This window comes from Emys orbicularis, chromosome 4 (genome assembly GCF_028017835.1).
Source record: "Emys orbicularis isolate rEmyOrb1 chromosome 4, rEmyOrb1.hap1, whole genome shotgun sequence".
Classification (NCBI taxonomy): Eukaryota; Metazoa; Chordata; order Testudines; family Emydidae; genus Emys; species Emys orbicularis.
The window spans coordinates 155,772,853-155,792,839 of record NC_088686.1 but is presented as its reverse complement, the minus strand read 5'-3'; the positions used below and the strand labels follow the sequence as shown (position 1 = coordinate 155,792,839).

The following is a 19,987-nucleotide window of genomic DNA, read 5'->3' as shown; positions in this document are numbered from 1 at the left end:
TGCAAGGGGAGACCCTACAATAATAGAGCAGTGTAATGAGAGACCCTACAATAACAAGGCGGTGTGTGCAATGGAATGAGAGACCCTACAACAACTGAGCAATAAGTGCAGTGTAAGAGGAGTCCCTACAATAACAGAGCAGGGCAAGGAGAGACCCTACAATAACAAGCATGGACAGTGCCATCAGGGACACTACAATAAAGCAGCCGCGTGTACGGTGTATAAGAGTCCCTACAATAACAGAGCCGAGTAATGAGAGACCCTACAATAACAGCGGGGGAGCGGATCCCGGCCCGGTGACAGAGCGGCCGGAGCGGGGCCGGGGGCGGGCCCGGGCGGGAGGTGGATCCTGTGCAGCAGGTTGGGCGGCTTCCCTGGCTCCGGGCGCCGTGAAGAGGGGAGGGAGCGAGCGCCGCGTCCCAGTGTCCCAGCCAGTGCGGAGACAGCGCACCTGCCCGCCCAGCACCGCTCAGCACCGCCAGCGGGACCCCGCACCGCCCCGCACCGCCAGCGGGACCCCGCGCCGCCCGCCCAGGAGATGGGGGCGCCCCTGGGGGCGCTGCTCTGCCTCCTCCTCAGCCTGGGTGAGTGCGGGGGGGCCGCTCGACCCCTGCCCCCACCTTCCCCCTTCTCTGGTTCCCCAAATCCCCCTTCTGCCTCTCCCCAAATCCCCCCTTCTCTGGTTCCCCAAATCCCCCTTCTGCCTCTCCCCAAAACCCCCTTCTCTCCTCCCCCCCTTTCCTCTGCTCCTTCCTTCTCCGAGTGCCCCTGTCTGTCCCGGTCGCCCAGCGCAGGGTCCCAGCTCGCCCGCCCTGCGCGGAGCTGTGGGGCTGGGACCTGGCCAGGCCGGGCAGGGCTGGGTCTCGGAGCGCCCTTTGGTGCCCCAGGGCCATAGGCGCAGGAACTAGGGGTGCTGGTTGTGCTGCCGCACCCCCTGGCTTCAAGTGGTTTCCATTATCTACAAGGTTCAATGGCTCTCAGCACCCCCACTATACAAATTGTTCGGGGGGGGGCAATATGGGGCTGAAAATCACGTGTGTGTGTAAGGGGGTTATGGGTGAGTGGGTCTGTGTGATGCAGTGTGTGTGGGGTGGGTGTTTGTGATGTATGTGGTCATGCAATGTGGTGGTGGTGTGTGTGTCTGTGTGATGCCTGCGCTGTGTGATCCATGTGTTGTGGGATGGGGTGGTGGGTGTTTCTGTGTGTGATGCACGCGTTGTGTTACAGGTGTCCGGTGACGTTGGTGTCCTGTTACAAGGCTGTGTGTGTGTCACGCAGGGTGTGTGTGCGGTGTGTGGTAGGTGTGATGTGATGGACACTGTCGCTTTGGAATTAGAGTGAAAAACACCTGCCGGTTTTTTCTGGCTTGTTCTGCAGTTGCTTGGTTTGAGGATTTGTACATGCCTGCAGGGCAGGTTTCCCTGGTCCCAGTTATCCAGATTTGGAGGGGGGACGGGGACGGTTAATCCTGATTTAGGAAGAGGTTTTGTCTGTCTGGAGACGTTTGCATGAAATCCGAAGCCAGCGGGGCTCCTGGGGTCTGTTCCCAGCTGTTTGGAGGAAGTGATCTCTAATGGTTAGAGCAGGAGGGACTAGCAGCCAGGACTCCTGGGTTCTGTTCCTAGCACTGGGAGGGGAGTGGGGCCTAGTGGGTTGGAGCAGAGGGATACAGATGTAAGGCCCCATTGCCAGACCTCCTGAGCCAGCCGGTCCCCTTTGTCTCCTTGTACAAACAGTATTTGGGAGACTGTGAAACTCCCTAAGGTTCACCTGAAACTCCCTGTAATCAGACACTGTGTGAAAGGCCCTGAAACCCAAAGCACTGCAGCAAATGGCCCATCAGCCCCTGGGGTTGTTGTGAGTCTTTGCTCAGCTTGGTCTGCAAGCTACAGACATGAACACCTGACCTCCCTCTTCCCTCCCCCCCCCCCCCCCCAGCAGGCTATGTCTGCTCCTAGTTCTCAATGCAGCAAGCAATAGGGCTCTAGGTGGCTCACGGGAGCAGGGAATGGGACACGGGGACTTGCCCCGCTACAGTGACTCTGAGCCGGCCACAGGGTGGGGGCACTGGCTGAGTCTGGGGGGCAGAGGATGGGACACGAGGCCTTTCTTCTCTAGGGGGCGCTGGCTCAGATCTGGCCCCAGGGAGGGGGAACTGGCTTGGGATGAGGAGGGATGGGGAGCAGGGAATGGGAGATGTTCCCACGGCTGAGGTACGTGAGCAAGGGTCTGTGTGAGCTTGCCCGGCCCCTGTCCTAGGGTTGCACAGAGAACTCAGCCTCTGATCTGCCCCCATGGCCACCGCTAGGCTGTGGCTCCCTGGGGTAACGGCACAGAACCTAGTCAAGGTACAGCCTGTGGGTTGGGCTGGGTCGTGTCTAATGCTGGGCCGGGCTCCCACCGCCCCTGCTAGTGCCTCTGAAGCTGGCCCGGGCTCCTCTGGAAAAGGAGGTTATGTCCCTATGTCACGCCGAAGTAACCTGTCCCGCGGGTCTGGCTCTATATTTAGCCTCTCCGCTCAGGCTGGAGGAATGCTGGGCGGACAGACAGCCACATAGCTACTGGCCCATGACTGGGTCCCAGGCTAATGCAGGTCACTTGAGGCGATACTGAATCAGAAGCGCCCTCTCTGTGGGGAGCAAAGGAGATGGGCGTATACGGCCCATCGAGCCCCTGGCTGAGGCTGGCTCTTGTGGGCCCCCTGAGAACTGGGCTGAGATCTGGCAAATTCACTTCACACAGGCCACTGAACGGGACATCAGCTTGGGTGGTTTGAGAGCAATACGGATCCAAGCTAGCTCCCCCTCCTCCGCAGCATAGGGCAGGGGTCGCAAGCTGGAGGATTCTCTGCGACTTGAAGTCTTTATATCACGATCTGGAGACTTCAACAGCTGAGTTAAGGGAAAGTGGGTGGGTCAGCTTTTGTGGCCTGCATCATGCGGGAGGTCAGACTAGATGACCACAATGGTCCCTTCTGACCTTAAAATCTATGAGTCTATGAGTAAAGGCCCCATGTCCCATTCCCTGCTGCCTTGAGGCAGTCAGTCGCTCTGCCCTGGGGCTGGATCGGAGCCAGTGCCCCGTAGAGGGAAAAGTCCACGTGTCCCGTTCCCCTGAGTCATGCAGAGCCTTGAGGAGTGAAACTCTGACAACTTGCCGACTTGCTGGAGAATCTGGAATGACGCTGGCAGACCAGGGCCCTTCCTCTGAACAGGGAGCAGTTCCCGGGAAAGGAGGTGGCGCGGGCTGGGAGACAGAGACAAGGCCAAAGGGAATAACCCTGCCAGTCTGCAGTGACGTGGCTGCCTTGGCCCAGGGGCTGGGCTGTATCACATGGGCTGGGCTGGGTAGGAGACAGCTCGGAGAAACCCAGGGGCCTTGGTGTTCCTGGCTCTGAAGGTGGGGCTCTTCCCTCTGTCTGACAGGACTCCTGGGTTCTAGCCCTGGTTCTGGGAAGGGAGAGGGGTCTCTGTAGGGATTAGAGCAGGGGGTGCTGGGAGTCAGGACTCCTGGGTTCTAGCCTGGGCTCTGGAAGGGGAGTGACATTCAGTGGGTAGAGCTTAGCTATTACTTGATAGCTATATCAGCATCTTTATTATTGCCTACTGAGTGGGCCCTATCCTGGAAATCTGACAATCTATTCCCCCAGCAGAAATGGAGGTGCCCCTTTCTAATCCCTCCCCCAATTACCCCTGAGATGCTTCATTTCCGTGGCCCCGGTGCTGATGCGTGTTGTCCTGGGATGCATTCCTGATTGTGCCTCTTTTTGTCCTCCTCTGAACAGGTGTACAGGAGACCTACGGACAATCAGGTAAAGATCTGGCTGGGAACGCGGCCTATACGGGCAGCCTGACGGTCACTTTTCTCCTCCTGATCATTTCCCCCCCAACCCCCCCTTCAGTCATTTATTCAGCTAGTGTCGTTTTCCTTGGTGGTTATTTGTGTAGCCAGGTGTCAGCATCAATAGGGGATCTTTGTGTTCAGTATAACCAGCCCCCATAGTGATGGGAGGATTTGAGCCCACCATCTCCTGAGTTTAAGGCATGAGCTGCTACCAGTGGAGCTAAGGGAGCAGCTCCCTTGACTTGCACCTATTGTAGGCTCATTAACCTCATATGTAAGCCAGCCACTAAGGGAATGACGGCGCCCCCCAGAGGGGAAAGGGAATGAACATCTATCCTCCCTGAGGGGTCAGGTCTACATTAAAAAGTTAGGTCAACCCAGCAACCTCGCTCAGGGATGTGAAAAATCTACCCCCCGAGCGGCATATTTAAGCCGACCTAACCCCTGGTGTGGACAGCGCTGCGTCGACAGAAGAATTCTTTCATTGACCTAGCTGCTGCCTTTCGGGGAGATGGATTAAGTACAGCGACGGGAGAGACTCTTCCATTGGTCTAGGTAGCGTCTACACCGCTGTAGCGTTTCAAGTGTAGACAAGCCCTTAGTCTGGGTTACGTTTGTGTTGGGAAGTTGTGTTGCAAATGGTCTCTCAAAACGTTTTGGATGGCAAAAATTGGGTTTTCAACCAAATTTCTCCCCCCACCCCGAAAGGTCTGTTCTCTACAGAAAATTTAGATGCTTTTGTGGAAAAGCTGAGCAACCTAAAACCAAAACCAACCAAAAATATGTTTTGGGCCTCATGGGTTTTGTCCCCAAATCTGAGAGAGGGGTGGGGTCTAACAGATTAGAGCAGGGGGTGGGGTGGGGAGTCAGGACTCCTGGGTTCTAGCCCAGGCTCTAAGAGAGGAATGGGGTCTAATGGTTAGAGCGAGGGGCTGTTTCTGATTCACTCACTGCTGCTCTGCTCCCGTGCAGGAACGTGTGGAAGTGCTATCATGGGACGGATTGTGGGGGGCACAGACGCACAGGCCGGGCAGTGGCCTTGGCAAGTCAGCCTGAATTTTCAGGGTGTTCATGTGTGTGGCGGCTCCCTCATTTCCCCCCAGTGGGTGATCACTGCAGCGCACTGCTTCCCACCGTAAGTACAGGGTCATCTGGGCTGGGCCAGGCTCTGAGAGTTACTTGGGGCGGGGGGTGGGGGTGGGAAACTGGACTAGTCAGGAGGAGTCTGCATCTTCCATCCCTTTCTGACCCTAAACCTGTTTGATTGGGTTTCTATGGACAGACTCCCAGCTGCCCCTACTCTAAACTGCTGGACCCCACTCCCCTACTAGAACCAGAGATAGAACCCAGGAATCCTGACTCCCGCCCCCACCCCATCTCTAACCACCTAAACTCCAGTCCCAGAATGAGGATAGAATGAGAATCTAGGCGTTCTGATTCCTAGCCCCCTCCCCATAACCCACTAGACCTCACTGAGCTCCCCGAGCCAGGGAGAAAACCCAGGAGCCCTGATTCCCAGGCTCCCCCACTCTAACTCACTAGAGCCCATTCCCAATGTGTATGTGTACCACTACCCTCTACAGCATAGACTCTGCCGCCACATGGCGTGTGTCCTTGCCCCTACATTGCTGCTATCTAAGGGAGATTCCCCATTAGCTGAAGCTTTCTGCAGCCTGAGGTGCTGGCTTCTCTCCTTGCTGAGGTCCCACATCTCTTTCCCCCACCTTACAGGGAAAACCCCATCACCGACTATGAGGTGACGCTGGGAGCCTTCCAGCTGACCAGCCCCTCAGCTGCCATCAAGGTGGTTGGGGTGGAGCAGGCCAACAAGAACCCCGGCTACACGGATGAGGGCTCCGGCGGGGACCTTGCGCTGGTGAAATTGAAAGAGTCCGTCTCCTATACGCGTAGCATTCGCCCCATCTGCCTGCCGTCCGCTTCCGTCAGCTTCCCCAGCGGCATGACCTGCACTGTGACTGGCTGGGGGAATGTGCTTACCTCTGGTGAGTGAAGGGTTAATACAGCCAGCTCTGGGGCGAGGCAGCTGCGTAATGATGTCGCACATGGGGATGACTTGCCTGGCGCTGAGATGCAGCTGTGTCTGGGGTCGGGCAGCTGGATAACAGCTGCCCAGCAATGTCACAGGGGGATGGCTCGCCTGGTGCTGAGATGCAGCTGTGTCTGGGGTGGGGTAGCTGGATAACAGCTGCCAACAATTTTGGAGAGGAAGTGAAGGTGAATTGTGTGTTCAGTTGAAACTGCAGGGATGATTTTCGGGTGTGTACCAGCCCCTGAGCCTTGCTCTGGGATCTGGACTCACATCAATCCCCCTTCCCCCCTAAGTCTGGCTTAGAGCCTGGACTACTGTGGAGTGAGTCCCTTGGCCCGTTCCCCACCCCCTCACCACAGCGCCCCCCGGTGGCTCCCTTTTCCCCACCTTACTGAGGAGTCAGCTGCCCACTCGGACTTGGCTGATTTCTTTTCCCCCATGCAGTCAGCCTGCCCAATCCCAAGACCCTGCAGCAGCTGGAGGTGCCAGTGATTGGGCTTGAGACCTGCCGCTGCCTCTACAAGATCAACGCCAACCCAGCAGATCCCCACGTGATCCAGGACGACATGATGTGTGCGGGCTACGCTGAGGGCAAGAAGGACGCCTGCCAGGTGAGCGGGATGCTGGGCATCCATCTGTGCATGGCACTAAGGGTGGGGCTACTGGGAGTCAGTGCTGGGTACTATGAGCATTGGCCCAATGGTTGGGCTGTAGATTTTCCATCCCTTCTGGGCTTAGGTGCCACTCCTTGACCTTTGACCTCAAGGCCCCCACCCCCGCTCTGCCAGTCTCCACCCACCACGGCTAAGCTTTGTAATAACCAGTCATTTGTATCCCACTCCTGCCACCAATCCCCCTCCTAATACCATTTCCCTCTCCCCACCCTGTTCTTTCAGGGTGACTCCGGGGGACCCCTCTCCTGCCGTGTGGGCAATGCCTGGCTGTTAGCTGGGGTGGTGAGCTGGGGGGACGCGTGCGGGTCCCCCAACCGGCCTGGCGTCTACACCCGCACCTCGGCCCACACAGCCTGGATTAAACAGATCATCCCGGCGGTGGAGATCAGCGACGTGCGCGTGAATCAGGAGCCAGTCTCGGAGGAGGGGCTGTGTCCCAACACCACCAGTCGGCCTGGCCCCTATGACGGCATCCAGCCCCATCCCGACTGGCCCCGGCCAATCTCCCCCAACCAGCCATCGGACCACGCTACCTCCCACATCCTCACTGCCAGCCTGCTGTTCTTCTGCCTGCTACTTCACGTACTCCCTGCCCTATAGCGCCCCTGCTCTCAAGGTCAGCGCAGCATGGGACCCCCACCCCCGCTAAGGCAGTCCAGGGGCGTCTTGCCCCCCTCCCAAACTCAGCAGGATGGTCCCCAGATTTCAAAGACTTGGGTTTCCCGCCCCATCCCCTTATTGTTCCTGTTTGTTTCCTGTGTTGTGCTGCTCTGTCACGATCAGGGAATTGACGTGACTTCAGGGCACCGAGCTGGCAGCAGCCCTGTTCACGGCAACGTCCTTTCTGCCTCCGGTACTGCAGACGCCTGAGTTCTGGCCAACAGGGTCCTGCAAACCTCTCCCAAGCCTCGCTCTGGGATCGAGGCTCACGCCAACGCCTGAGTCTCGCTCTGGGATCAAGGCTCACGCCAGCCCCTGAGCCTCACTCTGGCACCCAGGGTCATGCCAACCCGTCCAGCCTCACTCTGACTCCCAGGGCCCCACTCTGTGAGAATCAGGGCCCTAGCGGTAGGCAGCTCCCCAACCCGTTCCCAGGCCCGGTTCTGTCACCATGACACCTCGTAGGGCAGCCTGACAAGCTCCCTATCTTCCTCTTCTCACCCTGATTTTTCCAGGGAGACTCCGGGGGACCCCTCTCCTGCCAAGTGGGTAGTGTCTGGCTGCTGGCTGGAGTGGTGAGCTGGGGGGAAGCATGTGGGGCCGCCAACCGGCCCGGAGTCTATACCCGCGCCTCGGCCCATGCTGCCTGGATCAAGGAGATCGTCCCAGAGGTGGAGCTGAGCGACGTGAGCGTGGATCTGGAGCCGGTCTCTGAGGAGGGGCTGTGCTCCAGGGCAGCTGCTCATCTCCTGGCCCCCTGGCTGCTCTGCTGGGCCTTTCTGAGCCTGGTCCAGGCAGGGTAACCCTACCCCCGCCAACTCCAAGTGTAGAGATGCAAGGCGGGAAGGGGATCTTGAGGGCACGGGATCCACCACTGTGATCATAGCGACTTGGTGGCGGATACCCCAGTAGAACTGGATTTTGCCCCCTACTTCCCCTCCCCAGAAGGCTATTTTCAGGGTGTCTGCCCGGACAGCCCTTTGACTGTGGTTGTCCCCAAAGGATTCTGGGAGGAGGCAGATTGGCCCCAGAAGAGGGGTGTTCTGGGAAATGTTCCCCTCGTCCTTTTACCCACGTCACGCAGAAACAGCCGGGTTTCAGTCCCGGCATGAGTCAAGCCGCCAGGATCTAATGTGACACGTCTGGCAGGAAGCTCTCGGCTCCTCAGAGTCAGCCGAACCCCCAGGGCTGGGCCGTGTGGCACCAGCACAGCTGGTTTTTCCACCTGGGGAGAGTCACTGAGGGAGGGCAGGTTCTAAAGGGAGCGGAGTTCATCACACGTGCCCAGATGTGAGCTAGGGGCTGTTAGCACATGGGACTGTCTGCCTCCTCCCGCTTGTTCTAAGTCAGGGGTGGGGCATGGAAGAGCTGTTTGACTCCAGAGGGAGGGTTTAATAAAGAGAGTGTTAGCCCTGTATTATGGGAAAGGCTCTGTTATTTTTTTTGTAAAGGTTTTGTGCTGTTCTAACCTCTAAACCTCACTCCCCTCCCAGAGCTCGGGCTAGAACCCCGGCATCCAAGCGCCCAGCCCCACCCCCCTCCCAGAGGCGGAGCTAGAACCCAGGAATCCCCACCCCCCTCCCAGAGTTGGGGCTAGAAGCCAGGTGTCCTGACACCCAGAACTCAGTTACAGGGGTCCTGCCCCACAAAGCGAAGGATGGGCCACATCTGGCTACACCTTGTTTTGCTGGCCAAGAGGTTGGGTGTTGGGAACAGTTAATCCAGGGCTGGGCAGTGCTAATACACCCGGTGAATCCGGGTTGGAGCTGGTCCAAGGAACCTGCTGGCAGGGTCAGGGAGAGGCGTCTCGGTGGGGAGGCACCTGCACTGAGCTGGCTGGGTGCGGGGAGGTCTTAACTCTTAGGGGAGTGGCTGGGGCAGTGATGGGACGGCTGAATACAGCCTGGAATGAACTTCTGTGCTTCCCACCGGCCAGGATCCCTCTCCCCCAAGGGTGTTCTCCCCACGCTGTGCACCTACCAGGATCCCCTCCCCCACCATCTGCACCCCCCTGCCTGGGCAATCCTGCTCAAGTGTGCACCATACCCTCTGTGTGACCAGTCCCAGGCAGGCTTCCTGACCGCCACGGGTTGTTCAGACTTTTCCTTTTTATTTATGAAAAATACACGCTTCTTAAAACAGAAAAAATACACCTCTAGGCAGTGAGCAGGAGTGCAGGGAAGCCGTGGGGACTGGCTTGGGGGCTGTCTGCACCAACCCTTCCCCCACGCTCCAGCCCCCTCGACAGCAACGCTTACTTGCACCTCCAGCTGGTGGACCCAGCCTAGGGATTGGAGGAGTGTGAGATCGGTGCTGAGGTTAGAGCCCTGAGACAGTATCTGCTGTGTATCCCTGGCCCAGGGCGCCCCACGCCTTCGGCCCATGCAGCGCTTGGCTGCTGAATTGAGACCAGCCAAACTCAGCAGACATCCCCACGTCCCTGCTTTTCCTCCAGTCCCTTGCGGGGAGGCCAGGATGTCTGGAATAGGAGATCAGGGAGGGATCCCAGCAGTGGAGGTGGGAAAAGAGAACTGGGACAGGGCATGGGGAGCCCTGGATGGTGAGGGGAATCCTGGCCTAAGGAGTGCAGGCCAGGGGGGAAGAACCCCAGCAGCAGGGTGGCAGCCGGGGCGTGAAAGGTTCCAGAGGGGACCCAGCTGAGATCCTAGTGGGGAGACGCCCACATGAAGGAGGCCCAGCAGAAGGGGCATCGTCATGGCCAGAATGGGTTCTACCTGCAGCAGCTGGGGCATGTCGGGGGCATGTGTGTGTGGGGTGGTAAGTCCGGGCTACGGTGTTCTGCCCCCCGCGCAGAGACCCCAGCTCAGGGAAGGAGGTGCACAGCGCCAGAGCTGATTGTAGGTTAGAAGGGAATCTCACACTGCCTCTGGCCTGTTCCATGGCATGCGTGACAGATCCAGTCTCCCTGCACAGCTATACCAGGACCTTCCCCCAGCGCTGCTTCCCCGTATTGCCAGCCATGGGGATCAGCTGGACAAGGAGTGTTTGCCCAGCAGAGAACACCCGATGCCATGCTGTCATATTAACCCATTAGCACCCATGGACATCTCTCCCCCCCCTTTCCTGCAAGCTGAGTAACTCCTCCTGCCCCCGACTCAGCTGCTGCTGCCCACCAGAGCCTCTGAAGCAGCCTGCACCCCCACTTCCTCCCTGCACCCCCCGACAAATTAGCCAGCCCACCAAGGTGATATTGACCGGCGTGCAGCACGCAACTGACTAGCTGGGCAGCAGACCCTGGCAGTGGTGTGGGGAACCCCCTTTTCTAGTGCTGTTAGGGAGGGCAAAACTCAGCTATGGGCCTATTCTGCCGTGCAACGCTCAAGGGGAATGAGATGCGACAGGACACCAGCCCTGCTGAATCGGCGCTGGCCTAATGAACGACACACAGCCGGCTGGGTCGCCCAGTCCTCCCAGCTGGACGTTTGCTCTGGTGCTCTATGGTCAGGCAGGGTGCAGCCCACATCCTCATGCAACTGAGGGGTCATTTGGAGTCCTGTATCCCACCGTTCCTTCACTTCTTGGAGATCTTGGCCTGCTTGTGTTTGGGGGGTGCCCACTTGAGACAGATGGAATCCACTGAGGAGGGAAAAAGGGGAGGGGGAAAGTTTGACAGAATCTAGGAACATCCCCACCCTCCATTGCTCTCAGGCCAAAAGGGCCCAATCAGATCATCGTCTGACTCCCACTCTAGCACCGGCCAGAAACTCTCAGCCCGTTACCCCCGTGTCAAACCCAGCGACTAAAGCACCCTCAAGAAAAGCCCCCAGTGTGGACTGGAAGCCATTAAGGGACAGACATTTCAGCATTGCCCTGAGGAGTTTATGGAGGGGATGGCATGACACAACTGCCTACAATGGCATGTAGCCGATCTGCGACTGCTAGCAGCAAATATCCCCAATGGCCGGTGACGGGACACTACATGGGGAGGTCTCTGATTTACTACAGAGAATTCTTTCTGCCTGGTGGGTCTCACCCACATGCTCAGGATCTAACAAATCGTCATATTTGGGGTCGGGAAGGAATTTCCCCCCAGGTCAGATTGACAGAGACCTGGAGGTTTCCGCTTTCCTCTGCAGCATGGGACACGGGTCACTTGCTGGTTTAAACTAGTGTCAATGGTGGATTCTGTGTCACTTGAAGTCTTTAAACCTCGATTTGAAGACATCAGTAACTCAGCCAGAGGTTAGGGGACAATTACAGGAGGGGGTGGGCGAGGTCCTGAGGCCTGCGATTTGCAGGTCAGACTAGTTCAGGATGGTCCCTTCTGCCTTCAAGTGTGTAAGTTTGTTCCAAGGGCTGATACCTGCACTGTTACAACCTGGTTCCTTATTTCTAATTGGAATGTGTCTGGTTTTAACTCGCAGCCCTTGGTTCTTGTTCTGCCTTTCTCCACTAGATTAACGAGCCCGTAAGCATCTGGCATTTTCTCCCCCGGGAGGTACTTTTACACCAGGATCAAGTCACCGCTCAGTCTTCTTTTGATCATAGAATATCAGGGTTGGAAGGGACCTCAGGAGGTCATCTAGTCTAACCCCCTGCTCAAAGCAGGACTAATCCCCAACTAAGTCATTCCAGCCAGGGCTTTGTCAAGCCTGACCTTAAAAACCTCTAAGGAAGGAGATTCCACCACCTCCCTAGGTAACCCATTCCAGTGCTTCACCACCCTCCTAGTGAAAAAGTTTTTCCTAATATCCAACCTAGACCTCCCCCACTCCTTGTTCTGTCATCTGCTACCACTGAGAACAGCCGAGCTCCATCCTCTTTGGATCCCCCTTTCACATAGTTGAAAGCAGCTATCAAATCCCCCCTCATTCTTTTCTGCAGACTAAACAAGCCCAGTTCCCTCAGCCTCTCCTCATAAGTCATGTGCTCCAGCCCCCTAATCATTTTTGTTGCCCTCCGCTGGACTCTTTCCAATTTTTCCACATCCTTCTTGTAGTGTGAGGCTCAAAACTGGACACAGTACTCCAGATGAGGCGTCACCAATGCCAAATAGAGGGGAATGATCACATCCCTCGATCTGCTGGCAATGCCCCATCTTATACAGCCCAAAATGCCGTTAGCCTTCTTGGCAACAAGAGCACACTGTCGACTCATATCCAGCTTCTCGTCCACTGTAACCCCTAGGTCCTTTTCTGCAGAACTGCTGCCTTGCCATTCAGTCCCTAGTCTGTAGCAGTGCATGGGATTCTTCCGTCCTAAGTGCAGGACTCTGCACTTGTCCTTGTTGAACCTCATCAGATTTCTTTTGGCCCAATCCTCTAATTTGTCCAGGTCCCTCTGTATCCTATCCCTACCCTCCAGCGGATCTACCACTCCTCCCAGTTTAGTATCATCTGCAAACTTGCTGATGGTGCAGTCCAAGCTCCTTATGCCTCTCACTTTCTCCACCCCTCCAATCATTTTTTGGCTCTTTAAAGGCTGCTACAGGGAAGTGCTGGACTCTCTTTAAGGCTGCTGTATAAATGCACTTCAAGTAGAAGTTTATTCCGGTGATTTTATAAAGAACCCCCGCAATATTCTCTATATAAACCCTCTAGCAGTTATTGCAGGGAAGCAGATTGCACCCGTGGGAAAGCAGTCTGTGTTGGAACAGAGGAAACGCACCCAGAGCTGAGCTCTGGGGTTAGGCAGCTGGGTAACAGCAACACTGCAGGGGCATGGTTTACCCGGCACTGAAATGCAGCCAGCTCTGGCAGCTGTTTAACAGCCGCTCAGCAACACTTCAATGGCATTAGAGGATTCCAGGGTAATCAGTGTCTCCCGTCCAGTTTCCAAGCCAAATTCATCCTCTTCTTCCTCCTTCAATCCCACCTTGTCATTTCAAGCCCAGAGGTAGCTGGGTGAGCTGTGCAGCGTTGCTGTTAGCCAGCACGTCCCACCCCAGAGCGGTCGCATTTCAGTGAGGGGTGCGCGATCCCTGCATTTGCAGCCGGTGGAGAGCTTGGAGCTTTCCCTGGGAGAGAGGGAAGCAGGGAGCTGGCTCGCTGAGAGTGCCCCTTTCCCAGCCTCTGGTTACATAACCCGATGCGCCCGTCACCTGCCCTTGGGAAAACAATGTCCTGCTTCAGAGAAACCAGAAACCTGAACGCAGCCAAGGAATGTTCAATGGGGTGTGTATACGCCCGCCTCTAACAGGGCCGTATTGTCTTTGGGCTTAATGCTGCTTCGCTGCTCTCTGGGTCTACGCAAGCCGAGTAGAAATACACACCAGGGACCTCAACAGCCTTTGCAAATGGGGCAATGTTCCCTCCAGGGGAAAGGCCCTGTGTCCCATTCCCCACCCCCAAGAGCCAACCAGTCCCCCCAAGCTTGGGGCCGCATCAGAGCTGGTGCCCCCTAGTGGGGGAAGGCTCCATGTCCCAATCCCCAGCCAGTCCCCCGCCCTCGGGCGGGATGGAGCCAGCGCCCCCCCAGAGGGGAGAGGTCCCAGGTCCCATTCCCTGCCCAGTACCTGTGATGGGAGGCTTCTTGTACTGGGCGCTCTTCAGATGCTCCTCCACCAGCTTGGGCGTGACACAGATGACGTGCTGCCCCTTCCAATACTTCACCATGTTGAGGGACTGCAGCGTGCTGATGATGTCGTTCTGAGTGATGCTGGTCATCTGGCTGCACGAGAAAGGGGGGCAGAGGCGTTGGCAGCACCCACGGCCTGCACCAGGGTGGGGCTGAGTGCTAAGCAGGGAGGGCTGGTTCAAGGCTTGGATGGGAGACCACAGCTGTGGGTGTGGGGCTCAGTCAGGGGTACGAGCCCCTCGCAGGCAGAGCTGTCCCCAGTGCAGCACTAGGGGGCGCTGCAGAGAGTGGGGCGGCGCTCAGCAGGGGGCGCTCTCCCCTCACAGCCAGTGCTGGCCCCAATGCGGCACTAAAGAGCTCAACGGGGGGTGCTCTCCAATCCAGGTCCCTGGTGCAGTCTGCCCCCCAGCCCCGCTCCCTCGCTCACCTGAGGTCTTTAATGGACAGGGTCCCTCGGAAGTCCCGCAGGATCTCCAGCAGCACCCAGGACCAGTAGCTCCGGTAGCTCAGCTTGCCCAGGTCCGAGAGGGGCTTCTCTGGGGAGCCCACCGTGCTTTCCAGCTTAGACAGCTCATAGCCTACGGGCATGAAGAAGGGGGTGGGGAGAGATCAGAGCCCCCAGCCTGGGCGTGCGGGGACCCTACGCCATTCCCCTCCGGGAACTGTGTGTGCAATGAGGTTGGGGGGAGAGGGGCGTCTCAGGACAGAAATCATCCCCACCCTGTGCTGCTGGGATCTCCTATAGGGGGCAGTAGGGAGCTCACTCCCTGGCTGAGCAAGAGGGAAGCCGGTTACTCCCATCCGAGAACGTACCAACTCATTGCACACATGGCCGATAGCACAACAAAGGCAGACACCAGGGCTACTCACTGAAAGCGATGAGAAACTTCCCATAGCCCCGTCTTTGGTAGGGGGGCAGGGTGAGGATACAGGCCACGTTGTTCCCATCTGGAGACTCCTTCTCCTGAGCACAAAGGATGCACAGACACTGGGTTACTGCAGAGCCCCAACGGAGCTCCTAGGAGTGGGGGAGGACAGGGCAGCGTACCGAGGGGGGAGGGAGAGGCTGGGCACAGACTGGCACAGGAGGGGGAAACCAGCGTTCCACATCTGGGCTCAGAAATGACTCACATCTGTCCCAAATCGCTGCAGAATGGGGGAGGACTGGTGCAAACTGACAAAAGGTTGTTCCGATTCCCAGTCCGCTGTTCTAAGCGCTTGACTCCCATCCCAGAACTGGGGATGGGACCCAGGAGCCCTGGCTCCCAGCCCTCCTGCTCTAACCCACTAGACTCCACTTCCCTGCCAGAGCTGGGGAAAGAAACCAGAAAGAACCCAGCTCCCAGCCCTGAGATTGCCGGCCTCTCAGCGTGGGCTCCAGGCCGTTACCTTGGAGAAGTAGCCGACGATGTGGGCGCCCTGCCTGTCGACCTCGGTGAGGATGTAGAAAACAAAGGGCTCAACATCAAAGTAGAGGGTCTTGTGGTCTAGGAAGAGCTTGGCCAGGAGACACAGGTTTTGGCAGTAAATCTGAGCAGGGGTGAGAAAAGCAGCCATCAGACAGCACAGGACTCGCCCAGCTTGGGGCACCACAGACAAGCAGCGAGCCACAGGGAAGGAGTGGGAGCCCAGAATGGGGGAGCCCTGGGGAGCAGACCGCTGGGGACGATCCTGTCCTGGGTAGGGACGGGTTAGGTGGGCCTGATGGAGCGACTCCATCTCTGCTGGGGAACAATGTCAGGGGTGCGCCTGCCCCAGGTGGGGACAGGCTAGACAGGCCTGGATGGGGAGTTCTGATCTACAGCCCTGCAGCCTTTGTTTGGACAGAGACGTGCCGGGCTCCTCAGAGGAGGACAAAGGCACCGTGGTAGCAGGGAATTCCCCAATGGCCACACATGGGATGGCCAGCAGCACCGCCTCACCTTGTGATCTTTGCCATCCACTTCATAGACAGAGATGTTGTTCTTCCTGTAGATCTCCTTCCCTGGGGGCTGTCTCCACTGGCACTGGCCCTGAGATGGAGAAACTCTCAGACGCTGGCCAAGCCAACACAGTACTGCCAGGGCCCCTCAATCCCGACACGCAGCCCCCTGCTAGCCCAGCCCTAGGTCAGTTCCCCCACCCAAAGCTCTGCCAGGGCCCCTCAATCCCAACCCCCCACCTACTCTCCCAGCCCTGGGCCTCCGCTGCCCCCGCCCCCAACAGATACGCCATTGCCCCTCAACTCCAACCCACTGCCCTGGGCTCCCCACCTCCACAGCTCCGACAATACTGGGACTTGGTCCTTACTTACTAGGTGGAACCTGTAGCTCTTCTCGAACTTCATGTATTTCAGGCAGTACTCGCAGATCCAGAGTTTGGGCTGCTTCCCATAATCCTCCGGAAAGGGTGAGAAATACCAGGCGTCGATCTCATAGTGGCCGATGTGGATCTTATCTACGTATTTCACCTTGGTGATCTGGGAGTGCGGAGAGGGAGGGAGGACACTCTAGGTTAGCGATCAGAGCAAGGAGACAGAGTCCCAATCATTTAGATGCCAGACCACGCCAATGCCCCAGGGGCACTCACCGCCTCATGCTCCTTCTCCAGGGCAGCTGTGGTGGGATCCATCTCTGCGTAGGTCTGTGGGAAAACAGCAGAATATCAGGCAACTTCCAGTGCTGTAACACAGACTTTAGTTGAATCCTCACTGAACCTTCCACCCCAGCCCTTGCAGCACAGCGCCCCCTAGCACCGCACAGGGTATAGGGACCAGCACTGACTGCAAGGGGAGAGCACTCCTTACTGAGCCCCCCAACCCCGATCCCTGCCACAAAAGCATCCCCGGATGTATTTACCTTCTGAACATGGTTGATCTCGTCATGTTTGCGCTTCTGGTTGCGTGTGATCTTACGCTCGGGTTGCTCTGACAGCTCGTTCATGTACTGGTCTGTGTTTTTCTGCACCGCATCTTTGACTGTCTTGGTGAGGGCCAGCCGGTTCTTATCTACCCACTCATCCAGGCGCCTGTTGACTGTGGTTAGGATGGGACAGGATGGAACCTTGAACAAGTCTATCCAGCCTCACTTTGTAGAGTGACTCTCTCACTATGTCCCCAAACACTCAACATCTGGTCACTGGAACCAAGAAGTCCTGATCCCCAGGTGTTTTAGCCCTCTAGAAACCACACCCCTCCCAAAGCCAGGCAATGTAGACATACCCTTAGTTATCAGGTGCTACAGAAGGGCAAAGTCCTCTTTGCCTCAAGGAAATCCTGTAATGGGGAGTTCTGCAGGCTAATTCTCCATCAATTTGGGGGGTATGTGTGAGAAACTCATTTTAAAGGTGAAAATGAGGCAGTTACTGAACATAAACTACGGTGGGAAAGGAATGAACACCACCACAATCCTAGGTGCTACTGTAGTGTGCCTAATAAATAGCCGCCTACATGAATCCCTCTCCCCAGGAACAGAACCCAGAGCTGCACTCACATCCGGCATAGTGTACGTAGTATTCCTCCCGAGCCTCCTGCTCGTTGAGTCGTGACTGGATTACCTCGGCCGAGTCTGCAAGGCAATCACCAGGTTAGTGCCAGCCTAGATGCTTGTGGGGAGCAGGAACAGGTTAGGTGCAATGCCCTGGAAAACGATAACCTCATTCCACAGAAGGATAACCAAACACTTTGCTAAGGGCATGTCCTCCTGGGGGGGTGGGGGGGGGGGAAGAGCATTCTTCCCCCCCCAGGAGATTGGACCTGCTTTGAGCAGGGGGTTGGATTAGATGACCTCCTGAGGTCCCTTCCAACCCTGATATTCTAGGATTCTTACTGCGGAACAAGAGCGTCCACCCATGGAGCTAGCATGAAATAATGGCTGTGCTTTCAATTTACACTCTGGCTTATTTTGCAATAGCTTCCCCACAAAATCTCTGTGCAGACAGGTCCTAAATCTCACAACTGCTTGAAGCAGAGGAAGTTTAACGTCCGTTTATACTGGTGTAGCGAAGCAGAGGTGGGTCTGGGATGCACTGTGGGAAAGGCCTTACGCCAGGTCCTGTGGGCACACGGCTGGGTACAGGGGGTGGGAAGGTCTGATGGCAGGTGGTACTGGGGAACAGAGGGATCAGCGAGAGGGATCAGAAGAGGAGCTGGTCTCTCACCCCAGGTCCCCTCTGTGCGCCAGCCCAGGGGCGGGGAGAGCTAGAGGACGAAGGGGGAGGGTTGGAGGTCCCGGCTTGTGGTTCTGTATTGGAACACGGGTTATGGTGACGGGGGCTCTCTCGGACCAGGCCTCGTCCACACCCCCCCCCCCCCCCCGGAGATGGGTGGGGGGAGGGGCTCACGGCAGGGGCTGTAGCCAGGGCGAGGGGCGGGGTCTGGGGGCCCAGGCTGGAGGGTCGGGTCGCGCCGCGGGAGGGGGTTGCGAGGGGGGGGGTCGCGCCGCGGGGGGGGCGGGGTCAGAGGGGGTCGCGCCGCGGGGGGGGGGGGGGGGCGGGTCTCTCACGCCAGGTCCCGTCCGCCCGCCGGCACAGGTAGGTCTCCCCGATCTCCACGGTGACCTCGGCCTCGCGGAGCGGCCCCGGGCTCGGGGGCCGGGCCGCTCCCCGCCCGTCGGCCTCTCGCTCCTCCTCGCCGCCCGCCCCGCGCAGCGGGTCCGGCCCGGGGGGGCTCCCGCCGCCGCCACCTGCCCCGCCCGGCTCCGCCGCCATGACAGGCCGGAACTGCGTCACCGGAAGTGGCTCGGGACAACAAACCTCCCCCCCAAGAACCTGCGCGTGGCGGGCGCCCGGAGGTGACGTTCCGCCCGCATCACGTGACCGCGGCAGCCTGGGGGGGAGAGATGCCTGGGAGGGGCCCTAGTATCCCATCATACCCCGCGTCCCCCAGAATCCCAGCATGCACCGCGCCCCATCCCTGACCCCCTGTGCCTGCGTGCGCTGCGCCCCATCCCTACATCCCCCACTATCCCAGCATGCACCGCGCCCCTGCCCCCCATCTCCATGCGTCCCAGTGTGTATCATACCCCGCCCCCCACCCCGGTATCCCATAGGGTTGCCAACTTTCTAATCCCACAAAATTGAACACCCTAGCCCCGCCCCTTTCCCGAGGCCCTCCCTCGGTGGCTCGCTCTCCCTCATCCTCTCTCACTTTCACTGGGCTGGGGCAGGGCTCTCACTGGGAGTGTGGGCTCTGGGGTTGGAGTGCAGGAGGGGGTGAGGGTAACTGGGGGTGTGGGCTTGGGGATGGGGCCAGAAATGAGGGGTGCGGGAGGGGGTTCCAGGCTGGGGCAGGGGATTGGGGTGCGGGAAGGGATGAGAGGGCCCGGGTGGGGCCGGAAATGAGGGGTGCGGGAGGGGGTTCCAGGCTGGGGCAGGGGATTGGGGTGCGGGAAGGGATGAGAGGGCCCGGGTGGGGCCAGAAATGAGGGGTGCGGGAGGGGGTTCCAGGCTGGGGCAGGGGATTGGGGTGCGGGAAGGGATGAGAGGGCCCGGGTGGGGCCGGAAATGAGGGGTGCGGGAGGGGGTTCCAGGCTGGGGCAGGGGATTGGGGTGCGGGAGGGGGTGAGGGCTCCGTCTGGGGATGTGGGCTCTGGCGTGGGGCCGGGAATGAGGAGTTTGGGGGGACACAGGGTTGGTGCGTGTGGTTGGGACGCAGGTTTACCTGCGGCAGCTGCTGGTCAGCGGGGGGGGGGAGGGGCTAAGGCAGGCTTCCTGCTTGTCCTGGCACTGCTGACCGCGCTGCGCCCTGGAAGCAGCCGGCAGGTTCGGCTCCTAAGGGGAGGTGCGGCAGTCGGCTCTGTGCCATGTGGCTCTCACCCGCAGGCATCCCCCCCCCCCCCGATCCCATTGGCTGTGGTTCCCAGCCAATGGGAGTGTGGAGCTGGTGCTCGGGGCAGGGGCAGCGCGCGGAGCCCCGTGGCCCCCCCCCCAGCCTAGGTGCCGGATCTGCTGGCTGCTTCCGGGGTGCAGCACGCCGCCAGGACAGGTAGGGACTAGCCTGCCTTAGCTCCACAGCACCGCCGACCGGACTTTTAATGGCCCAGTTGGCGGTGCTGACCAGAGCCGCTAGGGTCCCCTTTCGACTGGGCGTTCAGGTCGAAAACCGGACACCTGGTCACCCTAGTATCCCAGCATGAATTGCTCCTTGTCCCAGTGCCCCTCCGTGTCCCAGCATGCACCACTCCCCATCGCCCAGCCTGCGCCCCTCACTATTACCCCATCCCCCTGCATAGAACCCAGGAGTCCT

At 58.5% G+C, this 19,987-nt stretch overlaps 2 protein-coding genes across 2 annotated transcripts; one reads left to right on the top strand and one right to left on the bottom strand.

Moving 5' to 3' along the window:
• The first annotated feature begins 538 nt into the window (after positions 1–538).
• PRSS8 (serine protease 8) lies at positions 539–7,167 on the top strand. Its single transcript, XM_065402785.1, has 6 exons — positions 539–584; positions 3,785–3,811; positions 4,816–4,978; positions 5,575–5,846; positions 6,338–6,504; positions 6,790–7,167. The coding sequence occupies exons 1-6, from the start codon at positions 539–541 to the stop codon at positions 7,165–7,167; spliced, it is 1,053 nt and encodes a 350-aa protein (XP_065258857.1).
• Positions 7,168–12,755: 5,588 nt separating this feature from the next.
• Positions 12,756–18,551, bottom strand: KAT8 (lysine acetyltransferase 8). The gene is given in 12 exon segments (XM_065402778.1): positions 12,756–13,204; positions 13,703–13,857; positions 14,192–14,342; positions 14,635–14,728; positions 15,154–15,294; positions 15,687–15,776; positions 16,058–16,222; positions 16,333–16,386; positions 16,602–16,777; positions 17,235–17,309; positions 18,246–18,506; positions 18,509–18,551. Coding segments are annotated over 12 exon segments (1,497 nt in total). The 3' UTR covers positions 12,756–13,112.
• Between the last annotated feature and the right edge of the window lie 1,436 nt (positions 18,552–19,987).